This window comes from Notamacropus eugenii, chromosome 1 (genome assembly GCF_028372415.1).
Source record: "Notamacropus eugenii isolate mMacEug1 chromosome 1, mMacEug1.pri_v2, whole genome shotgun sequence".
In the NCBI taxonomy this organism is placed as follows: Eukaryota; Metazoa; Chordata; class Mammalia; order Diprotodontia; family Macropodidae; genus Notamacropus; species Notamacropus eugenii.
In genome coordinates this window covers 567,172,769-567,197,694 of record NC_092872.1, presented here as the reverse complement: position 1 = coordinate 567,197,694, position 24,926 = coordinate 567,172,769, and the positions used below count along the sequence as shown (strand labels likewise).

Genomic DNA, 24,926 nt, shown 5'->3' with positions numbered 1-24,926 from the left:
AATAACAGGTCAAGAGAGAAGATGCCTGAGTTTTAGTTTTATTTCCACTGTTGATTTTCGCATATTTATTGCTCCATTATTTGTTAAATGGGTGATAATATTAGCTTTTTCCATATATCATGGGATATTATTTAGACTACTATTTAAATAGTTTAACTATTTACCATTGTGCAAATGGTCAGATGATCACTTAGCAGCAGTGTCTGAATGGAATATAAAATTCAACTTCAAGTTTCTATATTTTTCTAGCTCAGTAACTTTCACACAGTACATGTTTATTAAATGAATAAATACTTAAATTATCCCTGAATGTACCAATTGCAATTAAAGGGAGATAAATGCAAAAAGTTATTGTTCTTAAATTTTACTAAGTACCTATTAACATACTGGACACTGTAGGTAACAAGCACATATCATAATCTATCCCCATGGCTCCTTTCACTGTCAACCATGAAAGAGCTTACATATTTTTTTTTTTTTTGGAGACAATTGCATATCACAAAAATAGCATATGGTCAAAGCCCTGGCTCTGCCACTCACTAACTCTATGACTAATAGACAAGTCACTTAGTCACCCTAGGAATCAGTTTTCTCATCTGTAAATTGGAGACAATTTATCTATTCCACTTATCTCAAAGGATTTGTAATAGGTCATATGAGACAAGACATAAAAAACACCTTCTAATAGCAATAAGATCAGCTTATATTTACACAACAATTTACAAAGCCGATTACTGCAGTTCTCACCATTCTTACCTCAGCTGTTACTGTTCTCTTCTTTCTCCAATACTTGAATGCTGTTGGATTCAGGGCTATTTTGCCACTTTTACTACCTGTCCTGGATTGCATTCAACTGTGGTCATGTTATATTCTCCCAGTAGAATGTAAACCTTTTGAAGGAAGGGCCTGGTTTGGTATTTGTGTTTATAATCCTTGCACTTAACAGAGTTCCTTGGATATAGTAGACATGACAAATATTATATACTGAATAACTATAGAATTGAATTATAGATATCATATTTGATCAGTGAAGTGCTCTAAATGTGAATTAGCATTACTATTGAAATTATTCTTATTCTTTTGATACTGAGTCAGGGAATAGCTTTGTCTATGAAGAATTACAGTTGAGGGTTAATCAAAGGGCTATAGAGAAGTCTACGGTGGGAAGGGGTAGGCTGCAGTAGAAGCAGCATGACAGATGTCATTGTAAAAGATGGAAGACTAGAAATATAAGTGTTTTTGAGGGCAAAGGACTACTGAAACTGCATGGGCATTATTGGTATCATTATAATGTCATGAGCATTAGAGGAAATTTTCTAGCACAGGGACTCCAAGTGAAAGATATATGGGGAGACACGGGCAAGAGTCCACCCAGGATAAGAGGGAATGGAAGAGTGGCAGTCTTTACTATTGGAGGGTTTATTCACAAAGTTGAGATCAATAATCAGACAGTAAAACTACTATGAATAATAATGATGATTCTCTACAATTTTTATTTTTTGTTTTTAGTATTTCTTCAAGCTGATCACTCAATAACAAGGGCAATTGCAAGGTTGTGCTTTCAAGGATAAGGCTTCCAAATTACACATAAAAATGAAAGATTCTAAGTTATAGATTTGGTACAGGAAAGGTATATCAACATCAGACTCAGTATCCCCTGAGGACACTGGTCCAGTGTGATATTCTGTGCCTCACCCCCTCCCCCGGAGAACACAAGAAAATCATCAAGTAGGGCTTTGGAAATAAAACCTTGCCCTTACATAAAATCTTTAAATAGTTCTGTGTTTCTCACCTTGAGAAAACTTTAATGTACATTTCTGAACTAGAGAATGTAGATGAATCATTTAATGATTATAGGGACAGAGAAGGTAGGGCTACCACATGAATCCAATTTAAAATGATTGGAACTTCAATGTGGAAAGTCATACAAGTGATGAGATCTGCATTTGTATCCTTTTCTTCCAAATCCTGTGATTATTCTTGGCATAGAAGACAGAAAAGCTTTTGTACCATTAAAGTACCATCAAAACATGAAGTAATGTCATGAAAACAATAAACGTGGTCTTTTCCAGAAAATTCCAGTGACAATAAGCTTATGTTGACATAATATTTTATACATACAAAACTTTCATACATTATCTAATTTGATCCCAAAAATCTAGGAGAGAAGTGGTGTGATTATCATCCTTCTTCTTTTACAGATGATGACACTGAATTTCAGAGGTCATAAGTCTACTAATTGGTAGAAACAGGAGTTAAACCCAGGTCTTCTTCTCTCAAGTTCACTTTGGTATACCATACTGCCTATATCACAAGATCCTAGTACTAGATGCTGCCCTCTGAGTAGAGAAAGTTTAGGCTAAATAAAGATAAGTTTTAACTTATACAGTAGTTAAATAACTTTATGGAACTCAGTCCATCAAGAGGTGATCTTGTTTGAAATAAAAATATCAGTTTCAAAAGTGTTTGGGCAGATTTATGAATAGCAAAGTAAGAAATGATTCCTAAGAGAAACTGTGTTATATGTAATTTTAAAAGTTAGCATTGAAGACAACCACCTTGGGGTTCCTGTTGGCAAGAGAATATTGGTTTCAGTGGACACAGTATGGTACCTTCAAGACAAGTCTCTGGGCAGGGAATTAGTAGTATAGGGAAATTTGAATGAAATAAAATTTTTCATTCCATCTGGTCAGAAAAAGGCTCCTAGAATCACAGAACCATACAATATTAGAACTAGAAGGAACCTCTGTCATTTTCTAGTCTAGTTCCCTCATTTCATGGATGAGGAAGGCTACAAGGGACACAGGTAGTAAGTGCCAGAGATGAGCTCAGAACTTAAGTCTTCTTGACTTCTGCATTCTTTGGATATAAATACTCTTCCTCCTCTTCCTCCTCCTTAATAATGATAATCATTATGGTTGGATTTGCCCTTCTCCCAACTTATATTAAAGAATATACTTACCTAAGCTTGAAACATAAAAATCAAAGAAGTAATTACATCTCAAGCAAAACCAAAAATCATCTGCAACTAAGGGGGTGGGAAGAGGAATCATTTGTTTTGCACTTCTCTTTGTTGATGGCATCCTTGCCAAGAAAAATCACAAGATGTGGAAACAAAGGACCTGAGTTCACATCTCAGTTCTGGTACTTTTTCCTTGTATGTCTTTGTACATACTTTATAACTTTATGTCAGTTATTATCTTTGAACTTTAGTTTCTTCAGAAACAAAACAAGATGATTAGATTAGGTAATTTCTAAGAACTTTTTAGTTGTAAATATGTATTTCTAGGACCATCCAACTCTGACTTTGTGGTGAAACTCATCACCAATTTAGTTACAGATTGGTAAACTGATATTCAGTAAGAGGAGACACAAAATAGCCATTTAATAAGCAATGAGCTCATGAATTTGGGGATAGTGATGCTAGGGATAAGCCATCATCCACCAGCGTGAAGCAATACTTTGCTCTAGTTCAAATTAGAAATATTCATGTGATAAAACAAGCTTATTTCATATGTTACATTCCAAATCTTAAGAGGAACAGGACTGTTATATTGCTTTGTGTAGAAATCCTTTTTATTCCCTTTAGGTACAAAATTTTACATATGACCTGCAGACCTTCCCATTAGTCTACAACTTCACAAAGAACAATTGTCTTCTAGAGACCTGAAAAGTTAGTGTTCTTTTATAACACTGCTTGGGATAATGATTTTCAACATAGTTTCACAGGGAGCACAAAGGTAGAATCTTAATGGAGAAAAGCAAGATCAAATAATTTGTCTAGGAGAAAGTCAATGACAGGATTTCTTAGTTAGAAAGCATCTTCATGCTCATCAAGTCCAACCTAATGCTTGAAAAAAGAATCCCCTCTATGACAGACCTAATAGCCAAGTGGAGAGGAAGATAGAACATTGGCCATGGAGTCAGGAAGACCAAAGTGCAAATCTTGCCTCAGAGACCTAATAACTATGTGGTAGTGGGCAAATCACTTAATCACTGTGGGTTTCTTAAAATTGGAATAGTAATAGAACCTACCTCATAAAGTTGTAAGGACCAAATGGAATAATATTTGCAGAGTGTTTTGTAGACCTTAAGGTGCTAGCTATGGAAATAACAGGTGTTTATTTGAAGACTTCCAAGGAAGGGAAACTTACCGCCTTCCAAGACAGCCCATTCCATTTTTGGATAATCCTCATTGTTAAAATGTTCCCTTATATAAAACCTAAATTAGTTCTTTTTCAACTTGCATACCCTGCTTCATGTTTTGGCCTCAAGGGTCAGGTAATCCAGTCTAATCCCTCTTCCACATGACAATCCTTAAGATACTTGAAGGAATATAAAATAGAAGAACGAAGATAGTAATTCCTTGTTTTGACTAAATCTGGGAATGGACTAAGAAAAGCTGTGAGATTTTGGCTGCATTAAATACGGTAGGGACAAGTTGAATTGAAAGTGAGAGTTCCTTGAGCTAGTCAGTTTGTTCTGTTGTACAGGGCTGTTTTGATGGAAATTGGAATGATGACTGATGTGTCATGGAGTGTGAAGCAAAACTTCTGCTTTGTTTTTGACTTAAAATGGGTAGGAAAAGCTGACTGAACTGTTGGTACAGATTCTATCCTATCTCTTCAAGTGGGACATTGACACTCATATTTTAAAGCCTAAAAAGATAATCATTGTTCAGTATCACATTATATAACAGAAACTTTGTTGGTGTTTCCCAACCTAGACTGCATTGTGTTTTGGTAAGATTCTCTGCCTTGAGTAACTCTACCCTCTGCTGCAATCTCGTGGCCTCAATTTAGTGACTTTCAGTAGTTCAGGGGGACAGGCATAGGGTGGGATGAATTGGAGAATGAGGAACAAATCAGAGGAGAAAAGAATGAGGATTTGACTTTTTAAGCTTATAAATTTTAAGAAATAATGGCCTTGGATAGTAAAATTTGGGGAACTACTATAGTCCAGGCCTCTACTGGGAATGGTGTTTTGGAAAAATTAATTGTTTGACAGCATCACCCATTAGTGTTTACATTTAGAAGTGTTAGAGCTGTATCACAGGCAATTTACGAATTAAAGAACCAGGTCTGGGAGCTTGAATACAGAGGACTGCTAATGAGTGGAGTGACTACCATCACCATGAATGAAGTAGTAGAATATGATAACAGATGACTTTGAGAATGAGAGAAAAAAATATGATTCTTTGGCAATAAGTGGCAACAGTTTCATTCTTTTGTAAAATCTGAATTGTTCTTTACTCATTCAAGCATTTCTTCCTGAAGGGCTCAGTTAGTTGTACTGGGTCCTCAGGGAGAGTATCTACACTGATGACCCTAGCAGAGATTAGAGGTATAAACTGCCACTGGTTTTGTCCAGGGTCTGGGGAGTGGTCAGCTGAGGCAAATAAGGCCCTTACAGTCCCAAAGGAACTCATTTATGATATAAGGTAGGTCCACGGGCTTGGCTTTCCCCCACTTGCATTGGCACCTCTGAACTGAGGTATTACTGCTACCAGGGCAGTAGCTATAGAAGCTTGTGATACCCAGTATGCTTTCTTAGGAGATTTAGGGATGAAGGAATATTAAAGTTTTACAGATGAGGAAACCGAGGAACAGAGAGAAAAAATTATTTGCTCATGATCACAGTCAAATTCAGTGTTCATTTCACTAAATTATACTAGTCATAAAGCCTTTCTGATTCACAAGTGGGCTTAGAGAAAAAAGGTGTCCTGGGTGGGAGTTTAAGAGTACATCTGACTGAACCGTTGTTGCTAGTGATTGAATTTTAAGCTTCTTGAAGCTGTCGTCCAGGCTCTGTCCTGGCATTCTCCTCTTCTCCCTCTATATTATCTTTCTTGGTAATCTTACTAACTACCCTGGGTTCAATTATCACATCTATGCAGATTATTCCCAGGTCTAACATAGCCATTCCTAGTCTTTCTCTAGTCTCAAGCTACAGTGTTGTTACCACGTTAGATATCTTGAATGTATCAAAGGTATCAAGAAACTTGGCATTTTAGAAATAATGCTCATTATCTTTCCCACCCTCCTTTTCCGTATTTCCTGATATTGTTGAATATCCTTCCAGTCATCCAGACTTTCAACTTCATTATTATCCTTGACTTTTTAATCAAACTTAGCCCTTATATCCTAGTTGATGTCAAGACTTGGCATTTCTACCTTTATAGCATCTCCCATATACATCCTCTTGTCTCCACTCAGAGTCATCACCTTGGCTTTTTTTTTTCCGAATCTTCCACTGACAAATTTGCCTTCATCTATATATAGGACATTACCCATGGATATTGTAGCAACTTAAAACTAGTATGTTTGTGGATTTCACTATATGATTTCTTTTGCTTTTCAAGTGAACATAAATTCTTCATATCATTTCATAATGATTAAGAGAGTTAGAACAAAAGAATTCAAAAGTCGAAATAAATAAGTCGCTTAACACTGGTAAAGATGACAGTTATATACAGAGGTATAAAAAAGAACCTCAAGTGGTTCTATAGCTCATACTTTGCTTCTAGTCATACTTGCTTTTCTATTTAAAAGGTCTTTGATTTCTCTAGCATGATTTTGATTTCACTAGATTCCTTCTGCAAATCCTCTATTGTTACAGTAGATAGTTTCATGAATTGCTATAGTAAAAAGAAAATTCAATACGTGATAGCCAAACTTTTGTTGAAGAAGCCTCTCTGAACTCAGAGAGGCTGCTCCTCAGACAAGAACAAGTCTTTCTCTAGTCATGACTACACTGAAACAGTCCTAAAGAGACAGAGCTCTATATCATTTGTAAGATCTCAGTAGAAGGAGACTACATATCCCTCCTTGAAAATAAATTACTATTTCCAAGACCTCCCACAATCAGAAATATGTTTTTTAATTATTGATAGAACTTAGCATAAGATATCTTGCTATTTATTACTTTTTATCATCAGTATTGTATCTGAGAGGCAACATGGTATAGCCCTAGAGTCAGAAAGACCTGTATTTTAGTCTTTTTTCTGTTCCATATTTGCTTTATTACCATGGGCAAGTCAGTTTACCTTCTCACTGCCTCTAGGCAATCCTCTAGGCCTATAAGTGATAGAGTTAGGGTTCAGGGGTATAGAGGGAGATTTTCTACACTGAAAGCAAATGGTATCACAGGTCTGATGTGAAATACCTCTGTCCTGCAGCCCTCAAAAGAAAAATTTAGAGATAAATCTTTATTACTTTACTTTCTTTTGTTCTCTGTTCAAGATGGAGGCTTGTTGGGCAGTTAGGTGGTGCAGTGGAGGAGTGCCAAGTCTGGAGTCAGGAAGAACTGAGTTCAAATCAGGCCTCAGACACTTAGTAGCTGTGTGACCCTGGGCAAGCCACTTAACTTCTGTTTGTCTCCAATTCTTCATCTACAGTTGAGGGACATTAACTGAAGATATTAATTGGTTCCTTCTTGCCAGGGCTGTTGTGCAGATCAAATGAGAAAATAGTTCTTCAGCTCTTAGAACAATACGTGATACATGATAAACTCTATGTAAAGGTTGTTGTAACTATTATTATTATTTGTGTGTGTGTTCTTAATGTCAGAGTTGTCCAACAGTGAAATGGGCTATCTTATAATGTAGTGAATTTCTTCTTGGTAGAGCTTTTCAAATAGAGACTTGATGACTGTTACTTGTCAGGGATGTTGTAAAAGGGATTCTGGATTGGCACATAGCATTAGACTAGATATCCTTTAAGGTTCCTTACAGCTCAGATTCCCTGAAATGTCCTTCATTGATAATCATTGTTGTGAATTTCCAAAATTCCAAAAGCTTTCAAGTACATTTGTCACTGGGTATTAAATGCAATCTCTTCTCAGATCCTCTGATGACTCTCTGTGGCACTGAGGTAACTCTAGGTTCTCAAAGATTGTGCCAGCAGAGCAGAAGGTAATTCCTTCCAAGCAGCAAAAGGCTTAGAGAACAGGCTTGGTGATAGATGTTTTTGTCTGTCATCCAGAGGTACCTTTGGAGAGATATTACCAAATTGACCACCAGTTGGTAACTTTATTTCTTCACTTTTTTTTTTTTGCCACAGTATCTTATGAAACTATATTTTAATGAAAGACTCATGAATTATGTCATTCAAAGGAGTGCTCATGATGAAATGATAGGTCTTCTAAAGTAATGAACTATATGTTTAAAAGGATATAGCATACATTTAGATATAAATTACAATAAAACCCAGCATAATTATTGTGAAGTACTCACAGCATCATGTACTCAACTTTCACCAACTATCCCCCAATATCTCACCTTCTTTATATCCTTTCCCCTGGTTTGTGATAATGTAACTGTCCTTAGCTCTGCCTCTACTACAGGGATTCTAGTCTTTCTGTGAATAGTAGGGTTTTTTTTATATGTCACTAAATATATTTCACTATAATTGGCTTCCTTTTTAATCCTAAGCATCTTATTTTATGCATTTAAAAACATTATTCAGAGGAGTGTGTAGGCTTCACCGTACCAACACAAGGTGGGATTTTTGAATCCCTGCTCTAAGGGGAAATATTATGGTAGAGTGGAAAGAGCTCTGAAATTGGAATCAGAGGACCTTGATCCTGTGTTATCTGCTGTATTTTGGTCAAGTTATTTAAGGCCTCTGGACATCAATTTCCCTTTCTTTAAAATGGAAGGCATGGAGGGGATGATCTCTAAGGTCTTTTCTAGCTTTAAATCTATGATCCTGAGATGCTGACCTCTAGACTTAAGAAATGATAAAAAAAAATTTTAAAGTAAAGAATACTTTTGATTTAAAAAGAAGAATGTTATATCTCAGGGAAGTCTGACCATTACTGTTTGAACAATTTCCTTCAGTTGATGATAAACTAGTGATTTGGAGCAGTAGATCTTGAGTTTCATGTTCCTTCAAAAAACTGCAGACTCTAAAATGATTGTCCAACAGCAGGGCTTATCTGTAGGAATCTGCTAGGCCTCTGTACTTCTCCATTATGCCCCAGAAACCTCTTTATCTTAGAAGATCAATTAAGCCTTGGGACTCATACCTTGGAAGCACCCTCTACCCCTCTTTCTGATTGGAGGATGGAGGACTTCTCCCAGAACCTTTATTTAAAGCAGGTTCCCAAGCCAGCCATCTCTTCATTTCCTATCCAGCTGCACTCTCTGAACTTCTCCACTATATCCCTGTGACAGGTATTTTCTCTCTATCCCTTCCTTTTCATTTTCCTCTTATGTATTATTTTTTCTATTAGCATGTGAGGTCCATGAAGTCAGTGACTGTTTTCCTTCTTTGCTTGCCTTTGTATTACCAACACTTCAGTGAGAACATAGTTTGTTGTTGTTTGTCCTTCTTGCTCAAAGACAATCAAAATGACATCATCGTTGATGTCTTTTGATTTGTGAGTAGATTGGATTTAAGTGTGACAGAACTGAACAGTCATCAGGCTCACTGGCTCTTCTAGAGTCATCGGAGCCCAGAGACAAAAGTCAAGATGATAGGTGGTGGCTCTGGACAGAATGGACGATCTTGGCATCTTTGGCGTCTGACTAAGCAGTGTACGTATCACCCACTTTTGCTGCCTTCATGACTTGTTCAAACCAAATGTTCAAATATGCCCATTCCACCATGAAAATCTTCACATGCTTGGAGTAGACACCCCTCAAAATCACAGATGTGATACGAGGCCTGTAGATTACCTTCAACCTGGTTTAACCCTGTCTACTGAGATAGTTTACTGGGTGTGACCACTGCAAAAGCTGCGGATTCTTGGAGCTGTATGACAGATGGATACTGAGGTGGATGAACTTCCCTGAAAAAAGCTTGACAGCCCTCATACCAGAGACAGTAGTCCTCTCTTGAAGACTCTGTACACCCTGGCATATAGTAAACACCTGATAAATACTTGTTGACCAACTGACTAACTGGCTAATCTTAGCCATGGAAATTCTATCTGTAGGTCATGTAATTGCTCTGTTTTCTTGGAATTCCAGGTAGCTAGGTGACACAGTGGATAGAGCAGTTGGCTGGAAATCAGGAAGACTCATCTTCCTGAGTTCAAATCTGGCCTCAGACCCTTACTAGCTGTGGGACCATGGGCAAGTCACTTAACCCTCTTTGTCTCAGTTTTCTCATCTGTAAAATGAACTAGAGAAAGAAATAGCAAACCACTCCAGTATCTTTGCCAAGAAGACTGCAAATGGAGTCACAAAGAGTTAGACATAATTAAAAAACAACTTAACAACAATAAAAATTCTTGCAATTAAAGTTCATGTTCTATCATGATGATATTAATAAAGAAGTACAGGCTCTAGAGAACCCTACTGGTTTTACTTTCTATTTCTGTTTTAACCTTGGAACTAATTCTATGTGGTACATATCATTGATTAGTAATACGAAATTTATATATCATAAAAAAGCTATGTAAAGGACCTCTCAAATATCCATGACTAGCTCTTGTCCTCTACTTCTATTACCTTTTTGAGATAAACTCCTGAAAAAAATTTATTTACCCTAAGTATCTCTGTTTCCTCTTATCATTCTCTTTTAAACCCTTTGCCTTTTGTCTTCTTATCCAATCACACAACTGAAACAGGTCTCCTCAATATTACTAATGATCTCTTATAAAATCTAAAGCCTCTTCCTAGTCCTTATCATTCTTCACCTCTGCAATATTTGCTAATATTGATCATCCTCTTGTATCTGAGTGTTTTTGACAGTGCTCCTTCCTGGTTCTCCTAACTCTCCTCTATCTTCTTTTAAGGTTCATCATCCATGTCGTAAGCAGGTAGTTGACACAGTGGATAGAATGCTGCCCAGGAGTCAGGAGAAACTGAGTCCAAATTAGGCTTCAGATGCTAGCTGCATTATCCTGAGCAGGTCACTTAGCCCTGTTTGCCTCAGTTCTTCATCTGTAAAGTGAGCAGGAAAAAGAAATGGCAAACCACTCCAGTATCTTTGCCAAGAAAACCCCAAAAAGCAGGTCTTAGAGAGTCAGACACAATTGAAATGATTCAACAACAAAATATCTGTAAGCACCAAAACTCCATAGGCATTTAGATGGCACAGTAGATAGAGCACTGGACTTGGAATCAGGAAGACTCATCTTCCTGAGTTCAAATCTGGCCCCAGACACTTATTGACTGTGGGAGTCTGGGCAAGGCACTTAACCTTGTTTGCCTCAGTTGCTCATCTGTAAAATGATCTGGAGAAGGAAATGGAATACCACTCCATTATCTCTGCCAACAAAACCCTAAAATGGGCTATGAAGAGTCAGACATGACCCTCCCTGACTGAACAACAACAACAAATCTATGTCATTCCTCCCAGAGAAGACCTTGTCCAAGCCCTCTTCTCTTTTCTCTCTATAATCTCTCACTTAGTGATTTTAGTTTACAGCTGATGACATTGAATTTCAGGGGTCACAAGTCAGTAGATCTTGAGAAGGCAGTACACACATCCTGGGTACCTCTTTTGTCTTCCTGACTGAAGATGCTGTTGTGCACTTAACAAAAGTGAGAGGTGACAGATAAACAACATCAAAGTTGCATTGGTAGCCAAGAATCATTAAGATTTAGAAAAAGACCTTTAGTATATTGAGAAGTTCCTGTATGGAAGATATGTAGAAGGATAGGAACAGGGATTTAATATGATTAGAAAGCAGGAACAAGATGTGATCTGAACCAGGATGCACAATGAGTAGAGTCAAAAATAACAAATCTTTAGCTTTTGAAGAAGCCTAGTAGCACATTTATATTTAAATGGCAATCTTCAGCTTACCTGAACTGTGCATAAACCCTTCTACTGTATCACACCACAGAATTCAGCTTCTCTTCATGGAGTCATAGATCTGGAGTTGTAAGGGATCCTAGGATCAGCTAGTCCAACCTCCTCATTTTACATGTGAAGAAAAGGAGGCTCAGTGGAGTTAAGTCATTTGTCCAAGTCCACATAGGTCGTAAGTGTTACAGGTAGGGTTTGAACTCAGGTCCTCTGTCTTCCAGAGTCATTCCTCTTTCTGTTTAATGGGAGGTTGGACTAGATGACTTCTACTGTCCTCTTTAGTTCTAGATCTCACAGATCCTATTACTGGAAGTATAAATAGGAATATCCTAAAACTTGTAAATACACATTTACAGCCAGGTTCTGAGTAGTGCCAATAATGAATTTCTTGACATAGTTACCTTATTCAAATTTGCATGCATATTTCTGCTGGGCTGGAACCAATGCTCATATTTTATATAATTGTACCTTTGAATAGTTTGAATTTAACTATTTTCAATTATTTAGGATATTTATTATTTGTACTAATTGTGACCTAGCTATATTAGTGGTCTAAGATCCTTGTTTGTTGGGATCCCTGGGTAACAAATTTGCTATAGTTTTGCTTTCATTTTATAATCATAGTATAATCATTTTATAATCATATATCTATATACTTACATAATCATGCAATCACATAACCCTTCATAATGAAGGATCATCTCAGTCCTTTTCTATTGGTGGTGAGTGTGTAAAGCTAGCTGTTCAAAGATAAAATACTACAAAAGAGCCAGTCTACCTATGCCCTTTCAAATTACTAACATCCAGAATCTTTAAGTAGTTATCTACCAAAAAGAAAAATTGGGAAGGCACTGATTTGGAAGACATGGAGAGAAAGATACTAGCAACCCATTTACTTGTTGGTCTGCCATGTCATCTTAATCCCAGGCCTTACTTAGATGAACTCATTCAGTTTACACTCAGCATGTCAGCTGAAGATTTGTCCTGTAGTCACTTTGCATTGGTGTGAATTAGCATGAATGTTATATGCACCCAGGGTTATTTGTAAGGTTATTAGAGTGAGTAAAGTTGGCTGACTCATTTGTTACTATTTACAGAGCCAAGGCAAGCAATTCATCACAGAACAGATGTTAATGACAGGCTACCTGAATTCCTATTGAGGAACGACGGCTCTTGAGGAACTCCTCAGCTTTTGTCGCTAAGACGGCTTTGTCACTAGTTCGAACTGAACTGCTCTGGCTCTCAGAGGCATGGCGCTGGGCGGCCGCTGTTTCCAGGGCGAGATTCATGGCCTTGTTACTGTCCAGGCTATCTGTGGAATTGTACAAGCCTCGGCCATCTTGTGGCCATGGAGCGATCCTCTGAGTCCGGCTGTCATGGTAGGCATCCTGGGTAGATTCCGTGCTGCTCTGGGCGGTGACAGAAATCAGAGGCTTGGAGGTTGTCCGAGGGGGAACTGGTGGTGGTGTTTTTTTATAACTTGTGTATGATACAGCTGGAAAAAGAATAAAGGGAAAAAAACAAAGTTAATATGGTTATGTGGATCTTTTACATCATAAGAATTTGCTCTGTATAATTATATACCAATAACTATAAAATGCAAATAAGGCAACTGAAAAATGGCAGTGTGTGCAGTTGTAACAGCCTTGCACATGTTTTTTAAAAGTTTTGTGGAGGCTTAATCTTATACAGATTCAGGCCACTTTCACTTTTGTTACCTGTCAGACACTTTTCCCTTCTCTTAAAAAAAAATGTTTATTGATGCCTTTTGTTTTTTTATATCAGTCACTTCTTTATGCATTATGCAATCTCATCTCCCCATAACCCTTTGAATCGTCTCTGGTAATAAAGAAAAATTGTTAAGCAAAAACAACTGATGTAGTGACTGCATCTAACAATGTATGTAATACTGTCCCTATAGTCCTTTTCCCTTCTGCCAAGAAGAGGGATGCATGTTTCATTATCTATTAGCTACTTTCTCTCTCCCTTCTGCCCCACTCCCATCCCTACCTCTTGAAGTCAATTTACTGAGTTTCTACCTTATGCAAAATATTGCATTACGAGAGATAAAAAGATTAATAAAATATAATTCATGCCTTCATAGACTTTATGTTCTAGTATGGGGAAATAGCATATCTATACAGACATAGTAACTGTAATGTAGATAATGTTAAGTATCTAGAACCACAAAATGCAGAGGCCACTTTCAGTGGCAGGGACCAAGGATGTCCTTATGGCAGAGTTCAACCATGGATAATGGACACCACAATGGAAATATCTGAGTGGGGAGGGGGAAGGCATTTCATGACAGGGCACTTGACAAGTAAGAACATGGAAAAGATCAGTGATTTTAGTTCACCATTGTGGCTAAAGGGTTCACCAAGGGGAGAAGTGTGAGATAAAGCTGGGAAGATTGGCTTTTACTTTCCCAAAGCCCATGCTAAGGAGTTGTAAGCATCTATAGCTACTAAATATGCTCAAATAAAAGAGAGAGAGAGAAAACTGAGAGGAGAGGCAAGAAATATTACATATGTTTTTGGAAGTAGCCTAATTTTCATTAAACTCATTTACCAGATCTCTCAAGCTTTGGGCATGTACTGATTTTGTCAGCTAAGATAAAATATTCCTTAGCACTCTCTTCAGTTCTCAAATGAGTTTATACTACAATAGGTTATTTTATTTCATCTTCAAACCAACAGTTAATAAAGTGCCCCTTAAGCAGTAATGAAAAACTCTTCACTACAATCCAAGGAAAAAGCCCCGACATGGATAAGTTGTAGATGTCTGAGGATTGTTTGTTATTCTCAGAGACAGGGGGATGAGTACACAAGCATCCTTCAGGCTCTTTATGAGATCAAGTTTGAAGGTACGATGAGTAATAACACCCTGTAATCATTTTCAGAGAAAGTACCCTGAGGATTAAGAACGCAATACAAATGAATATGAAAATCCATGATGTTTCAAAGTTTTAGTTTCGTAGTATTTGAACAGTCTTTTTCAGTATTTCCTTAGCCTCTGGGGTAAACTGGAATAGCAAAAGGGCTAGGAGGCTAGCCTTTAAGACAGAAAGGTCTGGGTTCAAGTTCTACCTTTTCCACACTGTAGCATTGGCAAGTCCTTTAGCCTCTCACCATCTGCCAGCAACTCTGTAAGACTACTAAAGTAGAGTTCGCACTCTGAGATTTACACACACACACACACACACACACACACACACACACACACTCACTCACTCACTCACACACTCACAAGTTTGGACCAAAACAAATAAGTAAATAAAGGATGTCCTACCCCCATTCATAACAGAAAGTGATTTTTCAAATTTGATGCAAAATAAGAAACAGAAACAAAGCAAAATAAATGTTAAGCCTTTGCAATCAGTTCAGTTTGACATATACTTCAAAGTTTTCTGTGTGTGAAGAATGAAGCCTTCAGCCATGGGCCTGAGGTCTCACTGTCCTGTAACCAGCTTGTTAAGGCACCAGATTCTCCATTTGTGGCCAATCCAAGGAAACTTTCTTCACCACAGATTTTCCCACTTTATTCCCAACCAAAATGTTTCTCATTACTGATGCAAGGTGGAGGTACTGGGCCTTCTGCAGTTTCCTAGCTTGGTTTGCAAAGTGCAGTGGTCTGTCGTCAGATTTCCTTCCAGTTCCCTCCTCCTCCAGACATTAGAGGTCATCTAGTCTAACCTACAGCTCAACTGGAATCCTTGATGTGACCATTCAGTCTTTTCTTGAAGACCTCTGGTGTGAGGAACCCACTATCTTCCAAAGCAACCTATTCTACTTTAGGACGAATGTAGATGCTGGAAAGTTGCCAATCAGGTATCATTTGTTAACTCTAAGAGATAGAGCTCCTTAACTGTCACTCTCTTCTCCAGTTGTGCTGGTCTTAGCTCTCACTTCCCTCTTTCTCTTATAATCCTTTAATTCAAACATTCAACACCAGGTATGTATTTCCTAAGGGACATGAGTAAGTGTCAATTAAGAAAGGCCAAAGAAAATCTATTTGGTCCCTAAGTGGCATCTAAGCTTTCTAACCTAACTATAAAGGGAGCTGTACAGGTGTAGCATGACCCAACAGGCCTGTCTAGCCTTGGAGCCCCTCACCACTTTTCTTTGACATTTATACATGAAAATGACATATTGTATTTAGAACATCTCTGGGCTGATTTTGGTATTCATCCACCTGGGTTTTCTGGACATAGCTCATTCTTCTAAACCCAGATTTATTCTCAGCCAATCAGGAAGTCTGATGATTTAATTAAAGTTTTTTGGTTCTTCACCCTCGTGGCTACATAGTTTTTTAGTTGACTAACTTTTCCTTTCTACTACCAATGGAAAACTAAGGCATTATAAAGTAATTATAGTATGTCATCTCAAAAATTCAAAATGATCCAACCCACAAAATTTATAAAAGATGACTCTTTATGATGAGCAAGTTACATATTTTTGAATTTCAAGACCTAGAGATTGTTTTTTAAAAATTTGTGGGGTAGATATTTTAAATGGAGTTGCCTCGAGAATGCAACCTATAAATTAGAAAATGACAAAGTAGCGCTGAAACAAGTGACAGTCTCATATTTATTTCTTTAGCACAAAGAAAACAGACTTTTTCTGCATAGGAAGGAAAAATATCTAAAACCATCTCCTCCAGAGTCTGACTTCCCCAGTATCAAGTACTCAGTAAATATTGATTCTGTACTATTTGCAAAATGTTGTGCTTGGTATTGAAGGAGATATAAACAAGTGTAAGATGTAGACCGTGTCCTTAAGAAGTTTACCATGATGCAGATCAAAGCATACTTTTTCTTTGCTTTCTTTTTCTTTCTTGTTTTTTTCTTTTTTTCTTTTATGATACGACTAACATGGAAATATGTTTTGTGTGACTGCACACATATAACCTATAGCAAATAGCTTACCTTCTCAATGAGGGGGGAAGGCAAGGGAGTGAGAGAATTTAGAAATGAAAATTTTTTAAAAGGAATGTTAAAGATTGTTTTTGCATATAATTTTGGGGAAAATAAAATATCAAATCATTAAAAAAAAGTTCACCATCTAGTTTTGTACAATTGTGACTCAGTGAGTTGGTATATTTAGTGGAAACATTTCCATAATCATTACTTTTATTTCTCAGTGACTTCTAAAAAGCCAAGAGTAGATAAACTATTCCAAGTTCCTTATGTCTAAGAAAGGATATAATGATTTCTAACCAGAAAACCTTTGATATAGATAAATGGTAGCTGGACCGGACAAGGTAGATGAAAACTCAGATCAGACAAACCATTCTCTATGTCTTACCAGCCAACTTAGGGATCTTACTAGGGTGGAAAGGGGATGAATCACTATTTCTAAAAGGTAGTTTTTGACAGATACTTTTGGAAATTTACAGGGTTTGAGAGAGTAAAAGCTCATTGGAGATGGTTTCTATATTAATATGTGATTGATCTCTACTGATTTTTTGAAAATTGCTAAGCATTTCTCTACTGGCTTTATACAGACAAAACCTTTGTGTTTTTTCTATGTCTCACCATGATGTTACACTTAGATATTTGAATCAAGTACCACAATTAAGTGGTAAACCCTACTTTTTATGCCTCAAACTTCATTACTGGTCTTTGAGGATCCAAAACTGAGATGGCAGAATCATAGGGGATTGTGGAATTCATTGGGACAAAAGTTCAAGTCCTGGTTCTGCCACTAAATAGCTATATGAATTGTGGCTAGTCACTAAATCTCTGTGAACATTTTGGCTAAATGATTTCTAATGTGCCTTCTATCACTAAAATGCTTTTAGCTCTCAGGTATGATAATACTCACCTTTTTCTCCCCTTATTAATGTAGGAACTAATGTTCTAAAGTTTTCTCAACTTACAGTGATGTCAGAGGTAATAAAAGCAATTCCCCTTTTCCCTTATTTAACTGTTTTACTATACTGATCTGTCACATATATAATTTTGTTTCTCCTAAGTGGGAAAAATACAGGAGAAAAAAACTATGAAGAAAGCATATTGGTAAATAGCACCTAATGGATATTTTCTGTACTAATGTTAGAAACATAGGTAATTATCTTCATGTTAATCATTTAGTGATGGCTCACTCGCTAAACACTCTTTGTGTTATAATCACACAGCATCCAGAGTTACAGTGATACAGTTGAAACAAGACATTTCAGGATATAATTGCTAGTAGATACTGACAATAAAAACCCAGATAATATTACAAAGTAAATGAAGTTTTGTTTCTCTTAAGCAATAACAATCATATTGATGAAATTGTTTGTACCACCCTTGGGTAAAAGTAATGTTAAAAGGCACTGCAAGAAAAAAAGAATATATTATGAAAGTCATACTTATATTCAAACTTAAGATTGAGTAGATAGGTCATTATGGAAATGACTAAGTTACTGTATTTTGCCAACTGTGCTCCTCTCACTAGTGAACAATGAAGCATATGGTGAATATTATAACGGAATTCACAGGCAGGAATAATTGAAATGCCACATAATCCTGTAGAGATTTGCCTAGAAAATTTAAACAGTATATTCAACAGACATTTGTTCATAGTTATCTTCATTAATACTTAGGTATTCTCAGAGGTTTCCTTTTCACATCTGTTTGTGTTGTGAACCATACCAAATTTATTTAATTTAACCTAAAAATTGTGTAAACCATAATTAAGACTGCTTTTCTTTACACAAAATATCCAGCAGATATACTATCTCATATTTTCATCTTCTTGCATTGGGGTCCTTCTCCAGTGCCTCCCTGTGATATAGAGGTGACCCAACATTCTCAAAGGTTATGCAAAGCTGTAGAGCTTTTGGATGTAGATGTGCTGATTGACTGTGAATCTGTTGTCCAAGGATGAACCTATCTAAGTTCAGAGAGACTTGTCAATAGATTGAAAAATAATGAATTCTAGGGGCACAGCAACTATCAAAAATAATTTGTATACTTGTGGTAGGGTTGCACTATGAATTAATAGAGGGAGTACTCATGCTAATGAAATGATGTCCTTAAGAGTACTGAGGCAAGTACTTTCTATCTTAGTCTGCCACTGGTAATGCAAAGGGTATGTAGACGCTCCAATGGATTGACTGCTAAAGAGAAGAGGGGAAAATATATTTTTCCAGTTGTTTAATTAAACAGATCATAAACTTGTTTCTGACTTTCTGAACTCTTATCTGTGCCCCAGTTGTCTTTCTCACGCTGGAGATGCCTGCACCCCAGTAATCTACTCCTCAAAGGTGTAATTTTTTCCTTGTAACCTCCATTTGAGGAGGTGCCCATCTCAGTCATGCTTACTTTCTAACATACTTATGTGCTAGAAAACTGGCTCCACTCTTGACTCTCTTGAATTTTCCACCTTGCCCCATTTCCCCTGTTTTTCAGTTGCCTTTTATATGTTATCTCCCCCCATTAAAATGTAAGTTTCTGGAAAGCAGCAGCGATTTTCTCACTGTATTTTTCTTCTTGCTTGTATTTTTATTTCAAGCACTAATTTGTATTGTGTCTTCTTGCTTGTATTTTTATTCCCAGTTTACTATGTGCAGTAAGCCTTTAATAAATGCTTTATCTAATCTAATCTCATCTTTAATATAAATTGAACAGTTTACTTTGATAGCAAAGAAGCAGCAACAGTGATTTGTCCAAAATGAGGGAAAGAAATATAATCAGGCCTGACTGACAATGGACCCATTTCAGGACTTTGTTAACTGATCTTTTCCTCCAATTAGTAAGCTGCATTTCATCTAAAATGTGGATAGTCAGAGATCTCCCCAACTCTCTTCTGCAAGAGTATTGATGGTTCTAATTTTGCCTCATCATAGATAGGCTCAAACTGATTGGGGCAACTTAAAATTATAGTCAGAACCATTTTGGAATATTTCTAATTATTCACCATGTAGAAATGGCTCATTTGGTTGAATCCTATATTTAGTCTAACATAATACTTTCTTCTCCTAATCAGCCCGTCAAATGATTTTGAACACTATGTAACTATTGTCATCTAAATCCTCAGCCAGCTACACAAATATCAAATGAGCATTCTCTATTTTGGGGGTATCATTTTAATGCTTTTGTTACATATGGAGGAGTTCTTGAGTGTTGCTGAAGAGGCCGTGGTCAGGAAGAAATCTGCAGCTTCTGTTACACTATGAACAAATGAAGCCTACTCTTAGGTTATTGGCAAAACTGCAATTTCTGAGACTTTCTATTCGAAAGGAATATTATATTCTGTAGAATACAAACTCCCCAGAGCTAAACACAGTATCGACCATGTAGCAAGAGTTTATAAAATGCTCCTGAAACTGAATTGTTCTGCCCTCTTCCCCCTCCCCCCATAATGATGGGAGAAGACTCCATTTCTTTTGGCTTCATGATAATCTGTCATGTCTATAGTCAGAGGAATTTGAATGATTTATTTCTCCTGGCTTATTATTATTCTTCCTTAAAAAAACCCAAATTGACTATTTTGGAGTCATTTTGCCACAGATGAAATATGTCTCTTTTCTTCAGAAGTAGAGGCAAATCAAGCAAATCTGTTTCTGATGGGCTATCCCAGATGTTTGATCTTCTGCTCTTTCTTTACCAAAATAGAACAACTACAATCTTTGAAGTTTGGTTTCAGTGTGTTTTTGTATTATTAATGCTCTTATCTTTCTTTCATCACTTTGTACCACTTTAACTCACCTTAGCCCTACAAACTGTTGCCATCCATTATTCTTATATTATAAGCCAGAAAACTTGAACTGCTATCACAGAATAATAGGACTCAGAGGGCCCTTAAAAAGCCACATGACATAGTTTAGTGAAAAGAACACAGAATTTGTAATCAAAAGATCTTAGATTAAAATTTTGTTTTGCCCCAAACTAACTTTGTGACTGAGGAGTAAGCACCTAACCTCATTGAACTTCAATTTCCTCATCTGCAAAATTGGGATGATACTATCCCATATCTGCCACCTCTATCACAGAGGTGTTGTAAGAAAAACACTTTATAACCCTTAAAGTGTTATATAGATGAGTTGCTCATCCCAATATCTCTAAATCTTTCCAATAATACAACTTTATCTCCTTTCACTCAACATCCTTAAAATTAAGGATTACATGTTTTACGATCCTTAGAATAAGTGTTTTTCCTTTTCTTTATAGAATGTTTTATCCTACAATTTAGACTAATTTCTTTTTACTACATCCCCAGTTGGAGAGGCAATTAACTGTGCTCTACTACCTCCATGACCTGTTCCTTCCTACCTTTACAAAGACATCCTTTTTCTTCTTAGTGGTTTTCCTTGTCTGCATAGTATCATAGGATTTAGAAGTAGAGGGGAGCTTTGAGATAGTTGAAAGTGGAGAGAACCTTGAGTTTCATAAGGGACCATGAGTTGAGTGAATGAACAAATGCAAAAAAATTTATTAAGCAGTTACAATATGTTGGATATTATGTTAAGCTTTGAGCATACAGTTAGATAAGAGAGTTCCTAATCTCAAAGAGCATATACTCTAACTGGGGGGAGATAACTGATATAAAAGAGATCAATTGTAGGGTGAATGACATGGTCCAGGAGTTCTTAGGGTCCATCAGCAGGAGAGATGACTGCCCTGGTGTCTGGAAGGCATTGTAGCAGGTCCAGGCAGGGTTCTTCTCTAAAGTTTCTATTGCCTTTGATTCTTGAACTTAGCTCAGTTCATTGTGAGACACTTAGTAAATGTTAAATAAATAAGTGGAAAAGTGAATCTATGTTATTTAAAAGGTAAGTTGTTGATGTGTTCATTGCTGAGAACCTGCCTTTTGCAGTCATCTACCCTAGTATCCTTATTTTATAGATGAAGAAACTGAGAACCAGATGTTAAGTGATTTTAAAGTTTCAGAATTAGAAATTCATACCCAGGTTTTCTGGCCGATTGCAAATCAAGTATTCTTTCTACTGTGCCACAGATTCTCCTTAACCCTGTAAGCCCTACTTTAATAAACAAAACAAAACATAATTTTGTATATTTTTTCAGAAAATGAGTTTCATTTTTCTGGTCCTGATCTAACATTGTTCTATCCTAAGTAATGGGACCCCAACTTAGGGACAACACTTCAGTGAAAGTTTTGACCAATCTAAAGCAGTAAAGATTTATAAAGGCATTTATAAGGTATGCTAGGAATTCAAAGACAACAAAAATTAGTCCCTACTGTTAAAGATTTTGTGTTCTAATAGAGGAGTACAAGATGCAAATAAACAAGTTCAGATCAATGCCAAATATATTTGAGAGACTATAGCATGTTAACATTTTGTATTGATAAAAAAACTCATGCTTCCATTTTATTCTCAAGTTAATTTTTGCAGTGAATGAATATCTATATTTACTCTCTCTCTCTTCTACCTTTCCCATTAGAAAAAAAGAGGAAAATAAAACCTTAGTAATGTAATCAAGCAAAACAAGTTTCCACATTGGTCATGTCCTAAACTTGTGTTTTATTTTGCACCTTTGAGTATAACACCTCTCTGTCAGAAGGCATTGTGCTTCTTTTAAAAATAGTAATTATAAAACCTTTGGTAGAAGAAGAAAATTTAAGTATATTTTGTTGTGCCTGCATCCAAAATATTGATAACACATAATAAAGAGTCTTGGACAGGTCAGAGGAAATTTCATTTGTTATACCTACTTCTCCACCATGGCCCCCAAACTGATATAATTACTAAGTAAATGCAACTTGAGTTAAAACTTTCAGATAGTTGCCTACCTATGTAGGGATTTTGGACCATATTTTCCTGGTTTCTTTTAAGTTATAGGGGAGGGAATTACATTATTTTAACTCATAAATTATCAGCATTTTTTGCATTATCCAGAATTCATTATTACTGTGAAGTTTACATCATTTCCAAAAGTTCCATAAAACATTTTTTTCTTTCCTCCAACCTAGTTAAGTACAAAATAGCTCAATGCATTGTGGACCCTAAAATTTGGGTTATGACAGTTCTGTTCAGTTTTAGCCAAATAATGGTGATGTTTAATCATCACCCTTTCTTTGCACAATGATCAACCATCTGGATGGAGAAAAGAGGAAAAAAAGATGACACACTACTTTATGCTAACAATTCATCTGTGGCATCTGCAGCTGTTGAGGAAGACTATTACAGTATGTTCTGAGACAATTGGACCCAGCAATCAAAGAACATTAGATATTTAAAAAAATTTTTAACACAAATGAAAAAGTCATTAATGAATTTGAGAAAGGATCTTATTATACAATTGTAGGCCACACCAAAGGGCCAATTTTGAGGGAGAGAGAAAGGCAGTTTCTTCCTCCTGGACTTAGTAGAGAGCAGGAATTATGTTTTGTCTAAAGTTTTTAACTCTCCTTCACCTGACTTCTGTACCTATCTTAGTGCTTTGTATGTAGCACAATGCATATTGAGTATATGTTGAATGAATTAATGGAAAGAGATCTCTATGGCATTTGGAAGGTAAATTGTGATGGTATTAATCATTGAGAAAGTATCTTTTTTAGTACAGTCAGATGAAGCAGAATGGTACAGTAGAGAAAGCATTACACTTGGTGTCAAGAGAGAGGTTCAGATCACAACTCCACTACTTACTCTTGGACAGGTAAACTTCCATTCCTAGAACCCCAGTTTCTTGATTCATAAAAGGGGAGGTTGAATTCTGTGATGTTTAAGGTGTGTTTTTTTCAGTTCTAAATCTTATGAGATGCTATGGTTACTAGCTCAGTGCCTCAAACTTCCTATGAGGCTTCTGAGAAGTAAATTAATTAATTGGTATTGGTAAGATCTGTTTGACATCTTGAGATTTTCCAGTAGTTTTTCACCATAGAGTTGGCCAATGATTTAGTGGTGTGAAGCATGCAGATGTGGTGGGATAATCTTATGCCTTTGAATAAATGTCAGTAGTATATTTCATTTGATAGTTCTTTCTGAAGATCACCTGTGAATGCAGTCATATGACAGTTAGTGTTCAGAGGCAGCTGGTGGCACAATGGAGAGAGCGCTAGACCTGCAGTCGGGAAGAAATGAATTAAATACAGCCTTAGACACTTACTAGCTGTATGACCTTGGACAAGTCATTTAGCCTCTGTTTGCTTCAGTTTCTTCAACTATAAAATGATGATAATAATAGCACCTACCTTGTTGTGAGGATCAAATGAGATCGTATTTTTAAAAGTGCTTAGCATAATGTCTGACATAAAATTGGCACTATATAAATACTCCTTCCTTTCCCCTTTAGTAGAAATATCAGGAATCTTCAAAAATGATCATTTATATTTAGCCCTGATTATTACCAGTTATATGGGAATCAAAGGAAGTAACAGGTGAAGAAATCCAAATCAGAAATTCTAGTAACCCATGTATTAGAACTTATGTTAAGAGATAAAAGATCAGTTTTAACCTTGATGTTCTTGACCTCATCCACTTTCTCCCCTTCCTCTACAATATCTCTTATTTTTATTTCTTATCTCATTATTTATCCCAAGCACTATCATCTCTGGGCTTCATTTACCTCATTGGTAGTCTAAAAAATCTTAATAAATGTTATCTGATATCTTCATCTGGATGTGTGACATATCTCAAACTTAACATATTCCCCAGTAAAAGACATCATCTTCCTCCCTAAATGTGCTTGCCCACAACAACTTGTTTGATCCTGATAAAAACCCTGCAAAACAGTTACTACTATTGTCTTCATTTTATAGATGTAAGAACTGAGGCTCAGTAAGGACAAATGATGTATCCATGGTCACGTAACTAGTAAGATTCAAAAGTGAGAATTTGAACCCAGATATGCCTCATTCCAAGTGCAATTTCTGATCTCCTATGCAACACTGCTTCTTATGAAAAGAGAATAATGAAAATTAAGGCTATTAAAAGCTTTTGATTCATAGGATAAAGATACAGATAAAAATTCAAGGAACAGATATTGAGAAAAATTCCAGAGACGTGGTTTTTTTTTTGCTAAAATATCAATAGAATCTAAATTTTTACTATGAAGATAAAAGGCACAGCTAATTATGCTCTTTTCAAAATTAAAAAAAAATACATGACTAGGGTTAATGACTTCCTTTCAGCTTAATAAGTATGTTGTCAGTCTCATGTATAAGTTGGATAATATCATTCAATTCACTGTTGATTTTTCAAATATGATAGCAT

At 36.4% G+C, this 24,926-nt stretch overlaps 1 protein-coding gene and 1 long non-coding RNA gene across 3 annotated transcripts in view; one reads left to right on the top strand and one right to left on the bottom strand.

Moving 5' to 3' along the window:
* LOC140520429 (uncharacterized) overlaps positions 1-13,289 on the top strand; it is a 119,018-nt gene extending 105,729 nt beyond the window's left edge. For both annotated transcript variants that reach the window (XR_011972499.1, XR_011972498.1), the window contains one exon: positions 12,860-13,289. This is a non-coding gene — a long non-coding RNA (uncharacterized lncRNA). The remainder of the gene's footprint in view (positions 1-12,859) is intronic.
* The window catches only part of DLGAP2 (DLG associated protein 2), a 529,819-nt gene that overhangs the window by 31,482 nt on the left and 473,411 nt on the right, over positions 1-24,926 (bottom strand). The window contains exon 7 of the mRNA XM_072634360.1: positions 12,908-13,257. Coding sequence (XP_072490461.1) covers positions 12,908-13,257 — 350 coding nt within the window. The remainder of the gene's footprint in view (positions 1-12,907; positions 13,258-24,926) is intronic.